The sequence below is a fragment of the Leptodactylus fuscus genome, chromosome 5 (genome assembly GCF_031893055.1).
Source record: "Leptodactylus fuscus isolate aLepFus1 chromosome 5, aLepFus1.hap2, whole genome shotgun sequence".
Lineage (NCBI taxonomy): Eukaryota > Metazoa > Chordata > Amphibia > Anura > Leptodactylidae > Leptodactylus > Leptodactylus fuscus.
The window spans coordinates 50,975,146-50,997,173 of NC_134269.1; the positions used below are offsets into that span (position 1 = coordinate 50,975,146).

Here is a 22,028-nt window from a genome sequence, read left to right on the forward strand (position 1 = left end):
AGGAGCATGGGTCCACAAAAGACATGAAACTGCAGACCTCATACTGACAACTAGTTGTGAGCACATGGGGCCTTACTTTGCAGGATTTTAGTATTAGGGCTACATTGTGTATTGTATAGTTGGCACCGGAAAACATCTGCAGTGCTGTGCTTAGTGGACATGGGCTTGTCCCTTTATATCATCTCTAGTTTAGACCTATGGTATAGCGGTCAGCAACCTTCGGCTCTCCAGCTGTTGTCAAACTACAACTCCCAGCATGCATACTTGCTCTGCTGTTCTTGGAACTCCCATGGAAATGAATGGAGCATGTTGGGAGTTGTAGTTTCACGGCAGCTGGAGTGCCGAAGGTTGCTGACCCCTGTGATAGGAAGTATTAACCACTACCCCATCCACTCCATGATGGGAGTGATACAGAAAGGAACAAGTGAAGGCGCAGAGTGATCAGACACTGAATTCAATGGCAGACTTTTAGTATTAATACTACACTACAGCTTAGTCATCCCAACAGAAGGGGCAGGAAAGTTTCTTGACCAAGCCTGGAATGGTGAAATACAAGTTGTGCAACACTCCTACTCTTACTACAAGTGCAGTAAATAGGAAAAAGGTGCACAACGGTGGCCTGACATCTGCTTTCTCCATTTACTTTTATTAAGCACAATAGTTGCACAGTTTATTGCATTTTTTGGACCAATGCTCCATCAAGACGCAACCCTTTGCCTGTAGCAAAAGCATCGAGCTGAACAAACAGAACAACTAAAATGATATGGTCTCCCATCTCCCATGATGGACACTGTCAGAAGATAAGCTACTGCCAGTCTTTGGGCCACAACTTATTCCTCTTTCCCTAAATAAAATATACATGTAAATTTAGAGACAAGTGTGCGGGTATATGGAAGAGATAGGAACAAAGCGTTCAGCTGATAGCATGTCCATGCTTAATGAAAATAAATAAATAAATAAATAGGAAGCTATTCTCCTTCATTAACCTTCCCATAGGTGAGTGGGTGTGTGGTTAAACAAATCTGACAAGGGTCCACTAAATACACGACAGAGTTGGTTCGACTACTGAATAGTGTTATAGTAAAAGCTGACCATATCATTTTCTGCAGAAAAACAAGGACAGTATTTTGCAGGGGACACCTTGCTTGGATGACAACACCGCATCATGTAGATACGCATTTAAGCCTTCAAGTACATCATGCAGGATTTTAAAGAGAGTGTCCCTTAAAGTAGTATGGCAAACCACAACAGGAATCACAAAAAAAACAAAAAAACAAACAAAGGTAGTTCAAGACAAGTTGTTCACACGGGGCAGATTCTGACACCGAATCCACTCCCTCACAATAGAGGTCTATGTAGACGGCTAGCTTACTTTTTTCTGTGAATGGCATGTTCCGGCTCACGGAAAAAAGAAGCAAGCTATCTTTCTTCAGGCGGATTCCGCGGCTGAGTCAGCCCCGGCGTCCGCCTCGCGACAGGGCCCTCCGGACTAGGCCCATTCATTTGGGCCTTCTCCGAAGCGGGAAGCCGCGACTGTCTGAATCCACGACAGTCGCATTTTGGTCCTATTCAGATGCGGCTTCCTGCATCAAAACCAGGACCAAAATATGCAGTCTCATGCCCAGTGTGAACTAGCCCTTGTGCCCACTATTGGTAAGAAGTCCGACTTACTGCTGTCCTTTATATAGAGTTGGGATAAATGCCTTGTGGCAGTAACTGCACAAGCAGCTCCTAAAAATGGAGGGGGAAGGCAAAAAGTACAAGCCCAAACCATAAAAGTACTATGTGTCCCCGCATGCCTGGAAAGTGTCAAGCATAAAAGGGTTATCATACTGTTTACTCATGACAGGCCTGTGATGTCTCCCACTAAAGACCTGTTTCTATGTGTAATTACACCCGTGGCCCCAGGCAGGGAATGCAAAGCTGGCCCTACGAAGATAAGGAATCCACCACCAAGTAACCCCTTCAAAGGCCAATATGGGACTTTACTTTTTTGCCATTTTGGTTTTTTTTGTGTATTAGATGCATGAATAGAGGGCAGAGGACGGCGTGTTCTGCCAGAATTCAGGTGAGCACAGAAGCCATCCAAGGTAATATGACATACACAACCTAATAAGACAATAGAAGAGAGAATCAATAGGGAGGGGGTGTAGGTGAGGAGCGCTTCTGATAATCCCTGCTACTGATGCCAAAGGTCAGGCACATGGTTTACTACTGCAAGCCTTATGGCATATTCACACACAGCAGATTTGTTGCAGAAACTTGTGACTTTTCCAGTCATCGGAAATACATGTGCTTCCCTCCGAAACAACTGCATTCAAGTGAATGGAACAGTCAAATAACATGCCCCGTGTGAATCTACACTTTAACAACAATGTCCAGCAAAAGTGACATGTTACTTATAGTCTACAGATTGGAACAATCATGGCAACACCAAAGTTTATTTTATAGTCTAAAACTTTGAAAAAGAAGATTTTTTTGGTCCCCATTTTTCTGACATCTGTATGGTTTTTTTTTCTTGCTCGAGGGGGAAGTGGGGCAATCAGCATTGCCAGAGTCAGTACTGAGTGAAAATTCTGAGTAGGTACATATTTAAAATCCCAACATCCGGTGTATATGAATCGCGGACGCCAGGAAGAGATTTTAAAGAGGACCTTTCATGGTTTGGAGCACATGCAGTTTTATATATGAATTCAGCGCACTGTCTGCTTTCCCGATCTGTGCCCTGGGTGAAGAGCTAGCGGTGCTGGTATCGTAGCTCTTCACAGTCAGAAGGGCGTTCCTGACAGTCTGTCAGGTACGTCCTTCACAGCAGCGCCTATCGCACTGTACAGTGTGAGCGGGGAGGAACGCCCCCTCCCTCTGCTCACAGTACTTGTCCATAGACGAATATTATCAGGAGGGGAGGGGGGGGGCGTTTCTCCCCGCTCACATTGTACAGCGCGATAGACACTGCTGTGGAGAAGGACGTTCCTGACAGACTGTCAGGAATGCCCTTCTGACTGTGAAGAGTTACGGTACCAGCACCGATAGCTCTTTACCTGGGGCACAGATCGGGAAAGCCAACAGTGCGCTGAATTCAGCACACTGTCGACTTTCCAGCAGTATATAGAACTGCATGTGCTCCAAACCATGAAATGTCCTCTTTAATGTCTGGCCATCAATTCTCAATCAGCAGGGGCCAAATTGCATTGCTTAATAGTTGGGTGCTGCTCCACTCACTCACTGTGCTTTTTGTGGCAGCCATATGGGTACTTGCAAAGGTTCCCATATGGGCCACCACTGCAGTACCCTTACCAGCCACTATTAAAAGTCAAGAGAATGAGAAGCACCACCACAGCATGGAAACTGACAGGAGCAGTGCATTTGTATATGCAGCTGATCTGTGAAGGTCCCAACAGTTTCCAACCCATCTGAAACTTAGGCCTCAGTGACAAGCCATGTATTTTTAAAAAGTTTCTGTACACCCCTAGAGCCAGTGCTGATCTGCAAGTCTCCGCTTTCAACGTGACACCACAATGTCCAAGAGTTATGAAGCCACAGTGCTGAGTAGCAAGGGAGTAAACAGGTAACATCTTTTATAAGTTCCTATATTTGGCAGGTTCCGTTTGTAAGGTTTTTTTTTTTTTTTTTAAATTTCTGTTCAGAACTACAGATCTCAAAACAGAACAGACCACAAAGCAAAATATTCCCATCTACAAATAGGACAGAAACAGACCTCACCCTTGTGACTGTAGCAAGTCTTTTAGCTAAAGGTAGTCACCTTGGAGAGAAAAAAAAAAAAAAACACTTTTTTTTTTTTAAATTTACTAATATCAGTGCAACAATTTTCTCCAGTTATTGATGGCCTTAAAGCTTTTCACCCACTATCTTAATGCAAACAACCCATCAACCACCTGATGTTTATGGGGACCGCCATTATGGACTAATGTTTTGTTCACATTATAGACTTCTCTCCACTGAAATAAACTGACAGTGCAGGTATATGAAGGAGCTGGGAAAGATATTGGTCAGCGGCTGCGTTCACACGGAGTAACTCGCCGCTCATTCTGACACGTAAACACGTGTCAGAGTGAGCGCTGTAAAACAGAATCCCATTGACTTCAATGGGTGCCGATTTACGTGCGCTACACATTGAAATTAATGGGAGGCTTTTTAACCCATTGATTTCAATATGCGCCTAAGATGGCACCCATTGAAGTCAATGGGATTCTGTTTTACAGCGCTCACTTGACACGTGTTTACGTGTCAGAATGAGCGGCGCATTACTCCGTGTGAATGCAGCCTGTGACAAAAATGCAGGCTAAAACAAAAAAAAAAAAAGTGGCAAAATAAAGTTGTAATAGAGAGCTTAGTAAAACTTCTACCCCCACCAAACCATATGCCTAAGTTCACTTAGCACAATCTTGCACCCAGAGTGGAAAAGAACAAAAAGGCTGGATGTTGTGATGTTGTCATGGACGGCATGGAAAAGCAGCACACTCTTCATAGGATTTCAGGTCTTGCACTTGATTTTCAAGCTGAACTCAAATGAACTGAAAACAAAAACACACAAACCGTGCCCTAAACACTATTAATGACCAGTGATTAAATAGCTAAAGAAACACTCACCGAGCCCAAAAAATCATTACTTGAGAATGTGCCCATGTGCCACCCACCCGTACATAAATACTCCACACCAACTTCACAGGACATCAAGTCAATGTTTGTTTTCTTATATCGGGCCCCTAGAAAGTCCCATAAAACTATACTTTGTTTGAGACCTGAAAGGAAACTTGGTGTGGATGTCAGAGGCCCCTTGTTGATGCCGAGAGTGACTCATAGAATTGCATAAAGGGACCCCATCACCCTGAAAAGGCAGTCCAATCTGCAGGCGGCATATTATAAAGCAGGAGGAGATGAGCAGAACGATATGTAGTTTTGTAGGAAAGATTTAGCTATAGGGTTGACCAGGTTTTAGGGCAAGTCTGCAGGGAACACTGTGCACTGACAGTGGAAAGGCTCACAAATCGCTGAGACTACTCAGGGGGCCTCTGCGAAGGAACCAGTGACAACACCAGCCTTTCCTCAGTGGTCATGTGAGCCTCTCCCCGAACCAGACAGTGCCGAGAGGGGGGAAAAGAAAAAAAAACAAAAAAAACTCCCATCCCAGCCATCTAACTTTGCCCTTATACATAGACAATATATTTAAATCTGATCAGTCTGGATGCGACTTGTAATCCTAGCATAAAGAAACCAATTCTATGCTACACAATATAGCAATCCAGTAGAATGAACATACTACAAGGTGGAACATTGTAACTATATACCCCTCCGCAAGTGTATAAATCCTGCCTGCAATGACCAAAAAGACGACTGCCAATACACACCATACTGCCCAGCAACAACCGCCATTCTATTAGGGCTTCTCTATAAGCTTCAGGTTATAGAAAGACAAAAACTGAATTTATAGCAGCTATAGGGTCAAACTATACTACTGGACACATCTGAGATCACATGGAAGCATACAGGTCTGCTCCAATTCATAAGGAAGCCAACACAAAAATCTGGACATAAACCATTGGAAGTAGCACATGGGTACCATATAGAGTCATAAGGAGGGTACGTGCTGCCATACTGGCTCTGTGCATGAGACGTTACAAGTTTTAAGAGCGGAGTTCCCATGTAAAACCTAAATTATCTTTTTCAGGCAATCCACGTCCAACCATCCTAAATTACAGACATTGAGATCATAAAATTACTTTATTATAGATGGAGGAAAAAAAAATCTGATAAAAACATTAAGACAGGAACAAACTGAAATATTTCCAGCGTTCCAATATAGCAACACTCTGCAGTTGTGAATATGTATGAAAAGCGAATTCCATGAGAGTCTGTAGCCTGTGCCCAACAGTCTCAAAGGCCAATTGTGGGTGGCACCCTGCACCAATATTAATAAATCCTACTCTGCATACCCAGGACCCCCTGCAAAAAAACAAAGGCAAAGATGCACAAAAGGTCTTTTCACAAGGCATTAGGAGACCCATAATCTGCTTAGGAGAATTCTTTAGTTCCTTAGACACTTATTTACTTATGTTGCTGATACAGCACCAACATATCCACAGTTCTGTACAGACTGTGATCACATACATATATAGGGCCGGATATATCCTGATCAAACATCTGACACAGATGTGAGCATAGCCTTCAGGGGGAGGGGGGGGTTCTACACCCCCCCTGAAGGCTAGTGCAGCAACTTATGCGCACACACAGTACACGTACAAAAACATTGTCACAACATGGGGACAGGGATTTTCTGGGACTCATGTCCATAGTCTTGCTGAAAAACATTAAAGTGACCATCAGCTATTTGTAGAAGAGTAAGCCACTAAGGAAGATACTTTAGATTCAGAGTCCCTTTAACTTTGACATTGAGGTTGAATAACAGTCTAGTGCTATGACTTGGAAATGTGTATAAGGAAGTTACCAGACCTAGATCAACACTTTCATTCATGAAACATGATGATATCACCAGGGTTTCCTGCAGGCTCAGGACATCCCCGGCACACGCACGTGTTTCTAAATGCTGACTGCTTTCTCCATATGTCTACTTTGCATCTGAATGACCAGCGGAGTTTCACGTCACTATTTACATATCAGTCGTGTACTGCAAAAGCCATGAACCTTCTTACAGTACATAGAGTATCCTCATGGTATATAAACTACCAATACACTTCATACCTCAGAGCTGAGAACTGCTTCTATTAGTAATGAAATAAAGGCTTTACTTGGTTTAAATGGGTTTTCCAGGACTTATTATTGGATGACCTATATTAATAAAGTCATCAACCCAAGATCAGACAAGGGTCAAACACCCAGGACCCCCATGCATCAGTTGTTTGCAGCCTCAGCTGTGCTACCTGAGCACTGCGCCAACCTGAAAAACCATGGGATGTCACTTTCACTGGTCACATAACTCATTCCAGCTCAGTCCCATTAAATTGAATGGGGCTGAGCTGCAATATCAAGCATAGCATTTGTACGAAGCATATGGGGTTAAGCTTTGTAAGTAGTGAAAAGGCTGCAGTACTCATCTGAACACTGCTACCTCTTCAAATGATCAGAGGGGGGTCACCGGTATTGGACCCTTGTTAATCTTCAATTGATGGTCTATCCTAAAAGGTCCTATTAGACTAACCGAGTTAACAGAAAATTGGCCTGTCTAATGCCAACAATCACCCCATAAGCAAGCGTTTACTTGTCCATCGGTGATCGACCAATTTCATCCTGTAATAGGGGCTCAACTGCCAATACACAATATAAGTATATGCCGGGAACAATCGCTTTATGAACCATTCTCCTTGCATCAACCTGTATGTCTAGTACAGAACAAGCGCTGATCAGCAGGTCAATTATTAAGCCTGGAAACCTATTTAAAAGGAGCCCACATGCTGTAAATAAGGTAAGACATTGCACATCAATTTCAGCAGGTTCGGCCAGCCATGTAATGTGCATGAAGATCTCCTTTCTCCATTCATCTATTCAGTACACATGCACTTTATGGCTGAGCATGCATGTGTAAAGGTGAGTAGGGCAAGCAATTTGCTGAATATAGGCAGATCATCAATGCCAACAACACGCAGACTAAGTCATGGGCAGAGACTAGTTGTGCATATGTTCTCAGTAAGGAGAGTGACATAAGCCACTCAACAAAGTATCAAGCATGCTGAAACCCAACACATCTGATCCAGCTTTTCCAAGACATCTGCTGTCAGGGCACTGTTGGGCACCCTCACACATTACACCAAGGAACTTTGGCTCTCCAGCTGCTGTCAAACTACAACTCCCAGCATGCTCCATTCACTTGTATGGATATTTCAAGACCACAAGAGTAAACATGCATGCAGGAGTTTCACGACTCTTAAAGCGCTGAAGGTTGACTACTCATCCTGAAATCACCTGGTTTGGCTTTTATTCATCTAATGTATATTGGAACCTTAAAGGGTTGTCCAGAAATATGGATTCTCTGACCCAAGAGTGGGGGCCACATCTCAGTGGGGCTCAGCTCCCACTGACTTGTTAGAATACCAGTTGTCCCATAGGTCCCTCTACTCCCCATGATTATTATTACACCAGAAACAGACCTAACATTAAAAATACTACAGGAAATCAACCTAAACATCACAGATAACAGTGTTAAAAACCCACTATAGCAAACCTCTAGGTGCAAAGATTACAAGGCATAAGCCACCCTGACAGCACTGCCCCCTACTACATGCACAGGGTGCCATTATACTTATCAGTCCTAAAAAGTAGGTTACACTTCTGTAGATCAATACGGTTGCTTAAAGGCGATCTATCATAAGGCAGATCATTATATAGCTTTCTGTGCGGTTCCATTGATCTGCATGCGATTACAGTGAGATTCTTGCCATTGCACTCCTTCTCAGATATCCTGGAGCCTCTTATTGCCCAGGAAGGGGGCGGGTGAGGGACATGCTGGGGTCTGCACATATTACGCTGGAATGCAACACTAGAAACACAGCTCTGGTAGAACATCTCAGATTTTTTTCTTAAACATTTAGCTCCTAACCAGTGCAATGTACCAGTTCCCCTATGCATAGGCTGAACAAATCATGCTTAATACATACATATGTATTAGGTTTGATTGTTTACACATGTCAATGATCCTTCTAATGCATCTTTTCCCCTCTTACTTTAGTCACATTTGTGTCACTGTCAAGTGTTCCAGTCCGTACTGCAACAGAGTCTCCAACACATGTGAACTCAGCCTTACAAAAGGTCTGAGAAATTAGGCTCTTGTGTTCATCACCATTGACCTTCCCTTCATAATAAGCACAAGGAGAGGTCAATAATAAGGAAGATTCATGTCATAAAGAGCACTCATCCGAGCTCTTGAGAATTCTGTTTAGCAAATACTTGTATTCCCTACAAACTAATTCTGACGCATCGCTCCTTAGGACCTTAAATGTGCTTTTCCTTTATTATTCCACCTGGAAATGATAATTTATTCAACCTTGGTGTTGCCATTACCCAAGTCAATAGACTAGGTCCCTGCACATTTTAGTACAACGGATTCGACTCTACCTGTTTAAGAACTATAAACCTGACAACAGGAACATTAAGGCCTTATTCACATGGCAGAGTTTTGGTTAGTAGTCTGCATTAACCCCTGTAGTCTCCACTTCTGGCACTGGCTTGCAGTCCATAATACAAAACACTGCCTGATATGTGACTAAGGCCTTAAACATTTGTGTGAATAACCAGGTAAGGCTAGGTTCACACCAGCATTTAAACTCCATTAAGGGTTTCCGTCTCCGAACCGATTTAAAATATACGTGGAGAGAAAAGAACTTTTCTCTGCATTTTTTTTGCCATTTTTGGACGGAAACCAGGCGGACCGCAGGCAGGTGCGAACCTAGCGTAAGTTAACATACAGCACAGAAAGGCACATACTATACCAGTGATGCATGTACACCATGTTATTATCCCTTTCAAAATTGACACTGTGGCTGTCCATGTACATATGACTAGTGTTGGCCAAATCATCGATTTCAGCAGGACATTGACAATGTAATGAGTATGTGATCTCTAAGTTTCCACCCAGCGGCAGATGTTTGGAAGAGAAGGAGCAGGTACTTTGACTTCAATAAAGGAAATCCTTTTGTTTTTTCATCTTTCACTATGGAGAATATCATGCATGCTCAGCCGAGCCAAGTTTGCATGTGTATTGACGTTCAGAGAAAATAGTCATCAGTCAATTCAGCCATCTAATGTGTATGGAAAGCCTAAGAGTAAAGTTGGCCATACATGAGATCCCAGATAGGTACTGTGTCACAAACTTCTTGCTCCAGTCTGATTTGTCCCAACACTTGGGCTCCCAGAGACGGCACTAAATGAAACTCGTGTTATCACAGAACCCTTCCCACCATTTCATGGGATCAAAGTAGTTTTCTACCCATTGGTTTCCCTACACAACCAATAAACCATCAACTAATTTTTCAGAAGCTGTTTGAGAACTGTGACCACATGGACTTTAGTCACATCTTGACTGCCACAACCTAAACCAGCAGCATTTCTTTAAGTAGATGGGGTTTAGGGCTCCAATCCTGGGCATTCATATCCCATCACATGCTCTGTAACACCATAACTAATACTGAAGAGTCCATCTTTATGTAGGAGGTTTGTCTGATGACTTCTGCTCATACCTGGTATGTCTGTACCATGTAGGGAAATATAGTAGGACGCTTTCAAATGACACCATGCTGGTAGAAACACACCAATACAGAACACAAAGGATGACCAAGAACAGATTCTCCACCATATTGGAGAAAGTGGTGAACCATTCTGAAGCAATGAAAGCCAGCTAGGGACATAAGCATGACAGATACCTTCACCAGCAGAACTCAGAGCGGATGGGTCCAGAAACATGATGGTATAAAAGTCCTTTTCCTTAAAGGGGTTCTCCAAACAACTACACAACAAATACACAGGATAATGGTGTCTGATCATCGACAAGGTGAAGGTCCTGTGTTCCCCATTACAATGGCGTGGTGGCTGCATTTCCCATTCAAGGTCTTAAGGGCTGACATTAAATGGAACCCAAGTTCTCCATTTTTTTGATGAGCAATAAGACTCTTATCTTGAAGAATGGGGCAAGTGTAAAGTTTGGGACAACCACAAATATATTCTTAAGTGTCACACTATAAAAAGTCAACAGAAACCACACATACCAAGTCAAGAAACAAGATACACAGACTACCCAACAGTTAGGACAATAACCAACGTAAGTGACCTACAACATGACAGCAGCCTCACAAGTTGGTGCCACCTCAAGTGACATCACTATAATGGGAATTTCCACAGTTTTATGAAAATAGATCATAGTAAACCTGTTTTTTTTCTGGGAATTATATATTGCTGACCTAGCCTTAATGTAGATCAATAACTCCTCAAATGTTCCAACAACCAGGACCCCCCATATATCTACAGCTAGACGCCGCACCCACTTCACAGTCCAGTAATATCACATGTCCCATTTTCAGTCTTATGCAAGTGATCAGGGCTGAACCCCAATACGAACAACAATGTATGGTGCCATGCTTGGTATTCTCTGAAGAGGCTTCAGCGCTGGCCTGGACGCTGTGGCCCCTACAAACAGCTGACCCGTTCTCATGAGAGATTATCAGTGTGTAACCCCTGAAAACCCATTAAAGTTAAGGCCCTACATTGTGGAAAAGCTGCTATTTTAATTGTTGTAGATTTTGCTGCAATTTTTGGGGGCCAAAACCGGGAGTGGATTGAGCAGACTGGAGAAGTCAAAGAGTTGCCTTTATATTTTATACTCTTTGCAGCTACTGCTTGGTTCAGCTTCAAAACAAAAAACGCTTTTCTGCAATGTGTGATCTCAGCCTAAAATATAGTGGAAAACAAAAACACTAGCGCTTTTCAATGAGCTCCCCCCTCCCCATGACTGCATGGGGAAGAACAATTTTACTTGCAAAAATGCTAACATTAACAATGTAGTACCTTTTCCAAAAAAAGCTGTATTTTTCGCAGTGTATGGATGAGAAATCTCACTTTCCTGTAAAGTGCAGCATTTCTTTAGGAAACACTAAAAACACTGCTTTCCCGCAGTTCGTCCTCAGCCTTATAGAGCTTGTCCAAGATTAAAAACAAAACCATGTCTGCTTTCCTCCATAAGTGGCACCACACCTGTCCCAGGTTCAGTGAGGTATTGCAGCTCATCCCATTCACTTCAGTCCTGCACCCCATGGACAGGTGTGGAGCGGTTTCTGAAGGGAAGCAGACATGTTTTTCTAATCCTGGACAGGCCCTTTAATGAAAGCTTGTAAAGTTTCCTATATACACTGCTTGCTGCCACTGTATGTAGCACATTCCCATGGTCTCCGAAGTACTGTATGTTGGTTAGTCTCCGAACTAAATACATCAGTAACATATAGGTATAGTTTAAGACTACCTGAGCTAGAAACTGTAGCAAACCTTCTGCAGCGACAGTCACTAGGCCTCTGCCATCAACCTCTTAGGCTAAGGCCACATGTTGCCATAAAGCTACTTTGTGCTTGTTGCAGATTTTGCTTTGGTTTATGGAGTCAAAGTCAGGAGTGAATTTGCAGAATGGTGAAGTATACGTTTCCTTTTATTTCTCCATTCCTCTAGAAGCAACTCTTGCTTTAGCTCTATAAAACAGCAAAATCTGCGAAAATAAAATGAGCTTTTCTGCAGCTTCAGCCTAAGAAGTTTTGCAGGTTCACTGCTCCCAGGATAGGCCATCCATGTGAACCAGGTCTGCCTCTATGCACCCATGCCTACCAGCTGTTTGAAGGAGCTGCAGACTCTCCATTATTTGACTATTTAAAGGGGTTTTATCAGGTACAATAAATTAGTTCATAACCAAAAGGATATATAGCCTGTTGAGAACCACATTGTGGCATCCCAGTTGCATCCTGATCTCCTGGGGATCAGCAGGCTCCCCTTAATTCAATTGAATGGGGACCAAGGGAGATAGCTGAGTAAGCATTTGGCATTTTCTCCCACTGATCAGCAAGCTGGAGCAACTTTTGGATAGGGAGTAACTTGTATCTTGAATAGCCCTTTAATAACAGAGGTGTAGGGTGCTACAGCGAATGGGACAAAGTTGCAATATCCTACACTATGGATACTATGTATATGGCATGCAGGTAGATGGACAGAGGTAGCAGGACTATGGGTGGGGGTCTGAACATCAGACCCCACTAATTTGATACCAATGATCATTCTTAAGGACAAGCCATTACTATCCTGAACAAAGAAGACTGTTCATAAACAGGAGATTTTTAATTCACTGACCATAAGAAGATCTATTGAAAAGCCAAGGTAACTTTATCGGCCACCTATGGAGAGAAGCCGTGCGACATTACTTGCAGCATGCGACATGTGTGAACAGGGACTGCACTCACCAGGGCCACACAGGCGGCTATAGTGGTAGGGGTTGCAGCAGGCGCCGTTGCTGTCCGCTCCTCCAGCCCCCTGACACCCGCTCAGGGCTTTCAGTTGTCCAGGATGCTGCAGCTCAGGCCAGCGGAAGAGTCTGCAGAGCAGCAGGTGAGGAGGGGGCCCAGGTCGGGTCACCAGCACACAAGCTCCGGGCGCTGCACCCCGGGACTCCACCGCCTCCAGCAGCGTGCACAGAGCCTGCTCCTTCAAGCGCTTCAATACGCCTGATGCCGCAGAGCGCAGCTCCGGGGACCCGCCGGGCGGCTCGGACAGACCGCAGCAAGATACTCCCCCATCACCGCCCGCCCGGCTCCGCCACAGGCGCCGAACCAGCCCGGTGCGTCTGGACTTGAACATGCGACGCCCCCGGCGGGGATGCGCCCGGGTCTTACTGGAGCCTCAGCGCTGACCGAGGCGGGGGAGATCTGGCATGTGTGGCTGCTGCTGCGCGGAGGTGGCACAGCCGGGATGGGCACAGGGATCCGCCGCAGTCCTTCCACAGTGTGCCGGGGGCTTTCCTCCTAGGATGAATGGGGGGGTACGGGACGGGCTCCACTCACTACAGCAGGAACCCGAGGGCAGCTCCCGGGTCACATCTCCCGGTGCGGGCTCCAGAGCTGTCACATGGCTGAGCGCAGAGGATACAGCTGCGGGCAGCGCACAAGCAGCATCCTGCCTGGGGACCACACTGACAGGGATGCAGAGAACACCGGGGAGTGAGCAGCGTCCAGTCCTCCAGTGCTGCTCGTCTCCTCCTGGCTGCACACTGTCCACCTGCTCCCGGCTGCAGCTCCGTCCCCGCTAGCTGTGCTTTATAAGCAGTCCTCGGTGTGGCAGATAACGTCCCCCCGCCGCGCCCGGTGCTCCGCCGCCAGCACACAGTCAGTCAGGCTCCGGTTCCCTGCTCTGTCTCCGCTCGCTGCTCTTTGTGCTCTAGCTCTCACACACACACTCGGGCCCAGCACCGGGCGCCACTATTGGCTGTCTCCAGTCACGTGACAGTCTAGACACTTTGGCGGCTCCGCTGCACTGACTGTTGCGCAAACAAATCTCAAGTTTCTTAACTCTTAAAGGAGCCGCTCCCCAGGATCTGAGCAGTCCCTGACTAGTGGCTGAGCATCCTAGTACTCCTGTGCTGCTGCTTGTAGTCTGCTGCTGCACCTAGATGCTCTAATACAGTTCTGCATCTCCCCCTCAGCTGTATAATAATAGGTGAAGAAACATGCAAGGAGCTGGACTATAACACCTTACCCAAACATACAGTCTTCAGGCTAATTCATAGATAAACGCCCAAGGCTGCAAAGCAAATGCGTCAGACAGTCTCAAAGTCCCATTTGTCACGTTAGGTATATTTTTATTAGTATTAGGAATTATATTAATATCAGATATATTATTAGTCCTTTATTAGGTATATCTCATCCCAGGAAAGCTGGGTGATGACTAACATGGATGGAGTTGTCTTCTTTCCTAGGCCCTGAATGGTGGGGACTAGAGATGAGCGAACAGTGTTCTATCGAACACATGTTCGATCGGATATCAGGGTGTTCGCCATGTTCGAATCGAATCGAACACCGCGTGGTAAAGTGCGCCAAAATTCGATTTCCCTCCCACCTCCCCTGGCGCCTTTTTTGCACCAATAACAGCACAGGGGAGGTGGGACAGGAACTACGACACCGGGGGCATTGAAAAAAATTGGAAAAAGTCATTGGCTGCCGAAATCAGGTGACCTCCATTTTAGACGAATAGTGGATTTCAAATCCGGGTCATATGAGAATGTGAACTTTGTGACTATGAGACAGGGATAGCTGTACAGGCAGGGATAGCTAGGGATAACCTTTATTTAGGGGGGAATGTTATTAAAAATAACTTTTTGGGGCTCTATCGGGTGTGTAATTGTGATTTTTGTGAGATAAACTTTTTCCCATAGGGATGCATTGGCCAGCGCTGATTGGCCGAATTCCGTACTTTGGCCAATCAGCGCTGGCTCTGCTGGAGGAGGCGGAGTCTAAGGTCGGACCTGAATGGAGACTGGTGTGGAGCGATCTTAGACTCCACCTCCTCCAGCAGAGCCAGCGCTGATTGGCCGAATTCCGTACTCTGGCCAATCAGCGCTGGCCAGTGCATTCTATTGGCGTGATGAAGCAGTGCTGAATGTGTGTGTTTAGCTCAACTACTCCACCGGCGTAGTTGAGCTAAACACACACATTCAGCACTGCTTCATCACGCCAATAGAATGCATTGGCCAGTGCTGATTGAAGCAGAGCTGAATCTGTGTGCTTAGCTCAACTACTCCACCGGCGTAGTTGAGCTAAACACACACATTCAGCACTGCTTCATCCTGCCAATACAATGCATTAGCCAGTGCTGATTGGCCAGAGTACGGAATTCGGCCAATCAGCGCTGGCTCTGCTGGAGGAGGCGGAGTCTAAGATTGCTCCACACCAGTCTCCATTCTGGTCCGACCTTAGACTCCGCCTCCTCCAGCCGAGCCAGCGCTGATTGGCCGAATTCCGTACTCTGGCCAATCAGCACTGGCTAATGCATTGTATTGGCGTGATGAAGCAGTGCTGAATGTGTGTGTTTAGCTCAACTACACCGGTGGAGTAGTTGAGCTAAGCACACAGATTCAGCTCTGCTTCAATCAGCGCTGGACAATGCATTCTATTAGCTTGATGAAGCAGAGTGTGCACAAGGGTTCAAGCGCACTATCAACTCTGATGTAGCAGAGCCAAGTGTGCACAAGGGTTCAAGTGCACCCTTGGCTCTGATGTAGCAGAGCCGAGGGTGCACAAGGGTTCAAGTGCACCCTCGGCTCTGCTACATCAGAGCCGGGGGGGTGTGCGAATGAACCCTTGTGCAGCCTCGGCTCTGCTACATCAGAGCCGAGGGTGCGCTTGAACCCTTGTGCACACTCTGCTTCATCAAGCTAATAGAATGCATTGGCCAGCGCTGATTGAAGCAGAGCTGAATCTGTGATCTTAGCTCAACTACTCCACCGGTGTAGTTGAGCTAAACACACATATTCAGCACTGCTTCATCACGCCAATAGAATGCATTGGCCAGCACTGATTGGCCAGAGTACGGAATTTGGCCAATCAGCGCTGGCTCTGCTGGAGGAGGCGGAGTCTAAGGTCGGACCAGAATGGAGACTGGTGTGGAGCGATCTTAGACTCTGCCTCCTCCAGCAGAGCCAGCGCTGATTGGTCGAGTTCCGTACTCTGGCCAATCAGCGCTGGCCAATGCATTCTATTAGCGTGAACTGAGTTTGCACAGGGGTTCTAGTGCACCCTCGGCTCTGCTACATCAGATTGCTAAATCTGATGTAGCAGTCCCGAGTGTGCATCAGATGTGTAGTTGAGCAGAACTGGCTCAGCACTGCTAAGTCTCTGCATTCGCATAGGAATGCATTGGCCAGCCTTCGGCCAATCAGCGCTGGCTCTGCCGGAGGAGGCGGAGTCTAAGGTCGGACCTGAATGGAGACTGGTGTGGAGCGATCTTAGACTCCGCCTCCTCCAGCAGAGCCAGCGCTGATTGGTCGAGTTCCTACTCTGGTCAATCAGCACTGGCCAATGCATTTCTATGGGGAAAAGTTAGCTTGCGAAAATCGCAAACTGACAGGGATTTCCATGAAATAAAGTGACTTTTATGCCCCCAGACATGCTTCCCCTGCTGTCCCAGTGTCATTCCAGGGTGTTGGTATCATTTCCTGGGGTGTCATAGTGGACTTGGTGACCCTCCAGACACGGATTTGGGTTTCCCCCTTAACGAGTATATGTTCCCCATAGACTATAATGGGGTTCGAAACCCATTCGAACACTCGAACAGTGAGCGGCTGTTCGAATCGAATTTCGAACCTCGAACATTTTAGTGTTCGCTCATCTCTAGTGGGGACACATTGGACAAAATTGGCAGAAGGTTAACCACCATGGACTTACACAAGTCTCAGCTACATATGGTGCAAGCTGAGATGTGCTGCGGGATGATGCCTTAGTTTTAGGTGAAGGTCCCATGTTGCATAAACGCAGCATTTTTATTTATTTTTTTCGTTGCAGATTTTCACATGCGGTATAATTTGGAGCCAAAGACACAGCTGCCACAAAACCTGCATATAAACCCATCCCCACAGATAGGTTAGAGTCCTCTGAATCAAATGTTGTTTTCCCACTTGTAATCACTGCCTCCATTGCTGAGGTATCACCTTTGTTGTCAATATGCAAATGAGCTTGCAAATTTCCTGTGTTGCATCAGCTGATTTGCATACTGGGCTGATATGCTGGGTACTGGTGACAAACTCCATTAAAATGCAGATTTAGGTGACAATTTCCTAGGGATGTAAAGTTTTGTCATTGTAAATCCACCCTTAGTCTAAGGCCCCAGGTAGCGTCCTACAGCAAAAAAGCACTGTGGGAAAAAACGCGTTTGTTTCCTCTGCAGACTTTCTGCTTCAGTTATACCTATAGGGAAACGGACGGTGTTTTCCGTAGGTGTAATTGACATGCTGCAATTTCCAAAACCGCAGTGGGGAATGAGATTCGACTAAAGCCCCATGTTGTGCATACGCCACAGAAAAAAACATTGTGTTTTACAGTACCTAATCCCATCCACGCATTGCAGAAATAGAAATGCTGCACAAAAGTTGCGTTTTCAAAAAAAGCTGTGTTATTAAAAATTGCAGCATGTTGATTTATACCTGTGGAAACGCATTTTCCCTATTGCTCTAATAAGAGAAGAAAATCCACTGAGAAAAACTCAGCAAAAATGCAATGAAAAACGGTGTGGAAAAAAAGTGATGTTTACGCTGTTGTTTCTCCTACAGCGATTTTCTACTACTTGGGGCCTTAGCCTAAAGGGGTATTCTGATAACTATAAGTTAATTCCTATCCACAGAATAGGGATCAGTGCGGGTCTCTGATTACTCAGTCCCTCACCAGTCACGAGAACATGGATTCCATGTCCTGTATGAACGTAGCGGAAGACCACACATACCTGCGCAGAAGTAAGCAGCACCATAGAAATAAATGTAATGCACATTAAAAGGGTTTTCTGTTCCCTGAATGGTTTTGTTTTTGTTTTGTTTTTTTACTGATGACCTACAGTATAGCTCATCAGTAACTGAACGGTGAAGGTCCAACACCCGGACCTCACATTGATCAGCTGAAGCGACAGAACTACTGCACAAGATGTGGCTGGGAGCACCTCTGCTCCTATTCAAATAGTAAGTGCAGAGTTATAGTACCCCAATGCCACCGCTATACAGTGGACAGGACTGCAGCCGTGAATAGGAGCAGAACTACTTTTGGCCCCTTCTTGTGCAGTAACTATTGGCACTAGGTCACATCTGGGTCAACTGATCGGTGTGGGGTCTGTATATTGGACCCCAACAATCGCATACTTATGCTGACCTATCTTGTTCATAAGTCGACAGTATAAAAAAACACTTGAGGGTCTTTTACGCTAAGGTCTCACATAGTAAAACGCCGCATTTTTCACTGAGTTTTTGCTGTGTTTGCTATTAAATCTAGAGGAAAAATTATTGTGATTCTGCAGCTAAAATTAACATGACACAATTTTCAAAAACCCACGCATTTTTTGTAAACAATACTTTTCCGCAGATTTTTTCTCCACCGTGTATAAATGAGATTAAATTAAAATTCATTCATTTTGCTGGTACTAATAAATGCAATGTGTTTTTCACTGTATTTTCACAGAAGCTAAATGCTCGCTCTGTGACAGCTCAGTCTCCCAATGATCAGTGTTCAGCAAATGCCCCAGGTGCCCCATATGTATGAGGAAATAAGGTGCATACATGAGCACCACGCGATTCTCTCCTTTAGCTTTGGTATTAATGTGCTGTCCAGTTCTCTTTACACAGAATTGATGAAATGAAAAAAAAAAAAACCTTTTCTGAAAGAAGTCAGTTTATCACCACAGGTTTGACTTCCCCCATCCTGGGAATCAGTAGCCACACTTGTCTCATACACTGGCTACTACATTGTAGCATTATTTGCTGGCCATTCAGTACAGCAATTCTATGTACTGGCACATAGTGGGAGATCCTAAGTGGGGGTCCTATGAGATGTCCATACACCCTAATAGAGAATATGGACTGTGGGTTGCCCTGGTAGGACAATTCTTTAAAGAGGACCTTTCATGGTCCAGGGCACATGCAGTTCTATATACTGCTGGAAAGCTGACAGTGTGTTGAATTCAGCGCACTGTCGGCTTTCCCGATCTGTGCCCCGGGTAAAGAGCTTTCGGTGCCGGTACCGTAGCTCTTTACAGTCAGAAGGGCGTTCCTGACAGTCAGTCAAGAACGTCCTTCTCCACAGCAGCGCCTATCGCGCTGCACAGTGTGAGCGGGGAAGAACGCCCCCCTCCCCTCCTGATAATACTCGTCTATGGATGAGCACTGTGAGAGGGAGAGGGCGTTCCTCCCCGCTCACACTGTACAGCGTGATAGGCGCTGCTTTGAAGAAGGACGTACCTGACTGATTGTCAGGAACGCCCTTCTGACTGTAAAGAGCTACGGTACCGGGACCGATAGCACTTTACCCGGGGCACAGATCAGGAAAACAGACAGTGTGCTGAATTCAGTGCACCGTCAGCTTTCCAGCAGTATATAGAACTGCCTGTGCCCCAAACCATGAAAGGTCCTCTTTAAATGTTTTTAATACTTTAATAGGAGTCTTTCAGAATGAAAATCAGTATCAATCTAATGACAGTACCTTGTAGAGCTAATTCTACGATTATCAAAAATGCCCTTCTTATTCTGCATTGCTGCTCCATTTTCATGAAAATCAGCACTTTATGGGCGTTTCTTCTTCTGCCGGGGCTTCACTCTGTACTGCGGACAACTAGCTATAACCACAGAGAAAGAGTGACAAGGTGGAAAATGTCACTCAAGCAATGTGGGCAGCATTTAGGGGCAATTTGCTAGCGCAATGAGTAGAGCCCCACAAGGAAAATAAATGCCCCTAAAGCCCTTTTTAGCTAATTTGCAAAAGAATAAAATCCTGATTTTCATGAAAACGAAGCTGCAATGCAAAATAAGAAAGACATCTTTGAAAAGTGTAAAATCGCCCCTACAAGGTACTGTCATTAATTTGCTACTGCTTTTCCTGTTGACAGACTCCCTTTAAGAAAGCCTGCTTCATGGCTAATGGAGTAAGGGATCGCATGATGGGTTCACAAATTTCAGCAGCGCAGTATGACTACAATGTGTAAACAGAGCCTAATTATAATATGTGATGAGTTGTAATAAGTCACTAAGGCATAGGGAACATAGTATTCATGAATGCTTAGTAGATGATCACATGTATGCAATGGTCACCACATTACTTACTAACCAAGCAATGCAGAATATGTATGTGCTACATACATTAAGATTATTGATGTTATCCGATGTCAAAGGCATTGTCCAGTTCTTTTTGATAACATATCCTTAGGGTAGGTCATCGATAACAGATCACTAGGGGTCCGCCACTTGTTGACCCCCTCGATCTGCTACCTTGAAAGAGCAGCAGCATTTGTGAGAGCACCATGACCTCTTCACTGTTTACACTGTACACTGTTTTATAGTGGCCATACAATGTAATTGCAGCCTCATCCCATAGAAGTCAATAGTGCAAGGCTTTAATTACATTGCACAGCCGCTATGGCACGGACAGTGTTCAATGCAAACAGTAAAGAGGTCACAGCATTTTCATGAGGGCTGTGTCCCTTTTAAACATCTGATCAGCATGGATTCCCATGTGTCAGACCCCACTGATTTCTTATTGAGTATAGACCATTAATATAATAAGAACTGGACAACCTCTTTAACAACACCTGAAGGGATTTAAGGTCACGGGAAATCGTATTAGTGTTCATTCACACAACAGGATTTCAAGGCTGTGTGCTAGTTGTATTACCTGCCAGCACACGGCCACATAGACTTTAATGAATTTATTCACCCAACTAATGGTCTGTGTGACTGATCTGAACAAATCCCTTATGTCTGTATGCGATAAATAAAAATGGGTACCCTGGGGTGTACACATACAGTACTTTTTCATGGTCGAGTGCAGGGATCATATAAAGCAGGCACATTTTTTATAAGATCTTTATAGAGGTTGTTCAGTATTAGAAGAAAACAATGCCACAAACTTCCAAAAACAGCACCACACCTGTTCATGGGTCATGTCTGGTATTGCAGATTATCACTGAAATCAATGACGCTGCAATACCACATACAACCTGTAGCTAGGTGTGGTATTCACTTAAAAAAAAAGAAAAAGAACCATAGTTTTCTAATCTTGAAAACCCCATTCAGGCCAGGGCCCATAATATGATTCTGGCTCATCCCATCCACACATAGCAGAAAACAATTCACAGCGGAAATGCTGCGATTTCAAGAACATGTCAATTATTACCTACGGAAATGCTAGCGTTTTCCATATAGGTATAATAGAAGTTCATTTGCATGTTCTGAAATAAAAGAATATCTTGGAAACAGAGGCACGTATTTTCATTCAGGTGTACCTGACCTATCTGTGTTGCTGTTTTAATACGTTTCACCCTGGTGACAGACTCCCTTTCATGAATATTCCAATATAGAAAACATGCTGGACCCTGAATGAAAAGAGAGCAGTTTGAACATGCTAGTAAAGTGGTTTTTCAGGCTTTTTTCCCACAGGACAGGCCAATATCTGAACAGTAGGGGCTGACATCCAGCCCCCAGACTGATCAGCTATTTGAGACTGCTGCCAGATCTGTCACTATACAGTGTACAGAGCTTGAAGCAGACAGCTCTGTGAATTGTAGAGTGGCCATGCAACTGCAGCTCAGTATTGGACTGTTTGCACCCAAGAGCACAGAAAAGTGATGGCTGGCAATAATATTCTGGTCCTATGCCATTGGTCATTCATCATCAGCTGCCAAAACAAAGACTTGGTGATCCTGGATGAACACTCAAATGTACGCTTGTTTTGTACAATAGTAGTGCATCATTGCACTTATTTACCACTGTGTGACTAGGGTGTTAAATAATTTTA

General features: G+C 44.8%; 1 protein-coding gene across 1 annotated transcript in view; it reads right to left on the reverse strand.

The window, feature by feature from the left end:
• SMAD6 (SMAD family member 6) overlaps positions 1–13,950 on the reverse strand; it is a 36,847-nt gene extending 22,897 nt beyond the window's left edge. Inside the window, exon 1 of the mRNA XM_075273179.1 lies at positions 12,960–13,950. Within this exon, the coding sequence (XP_075129280.1) occupies positions 12,960–13,353 (394 nt within the window). The 5' untranslated portion in view covers positions 13,354–13,950. The remainder of the gene's footprint in view (positions 1–12,959) is intronic.
• Between the last annotated feature and the right edge of the window lie 8,078 nt (positions 13,951–22,028).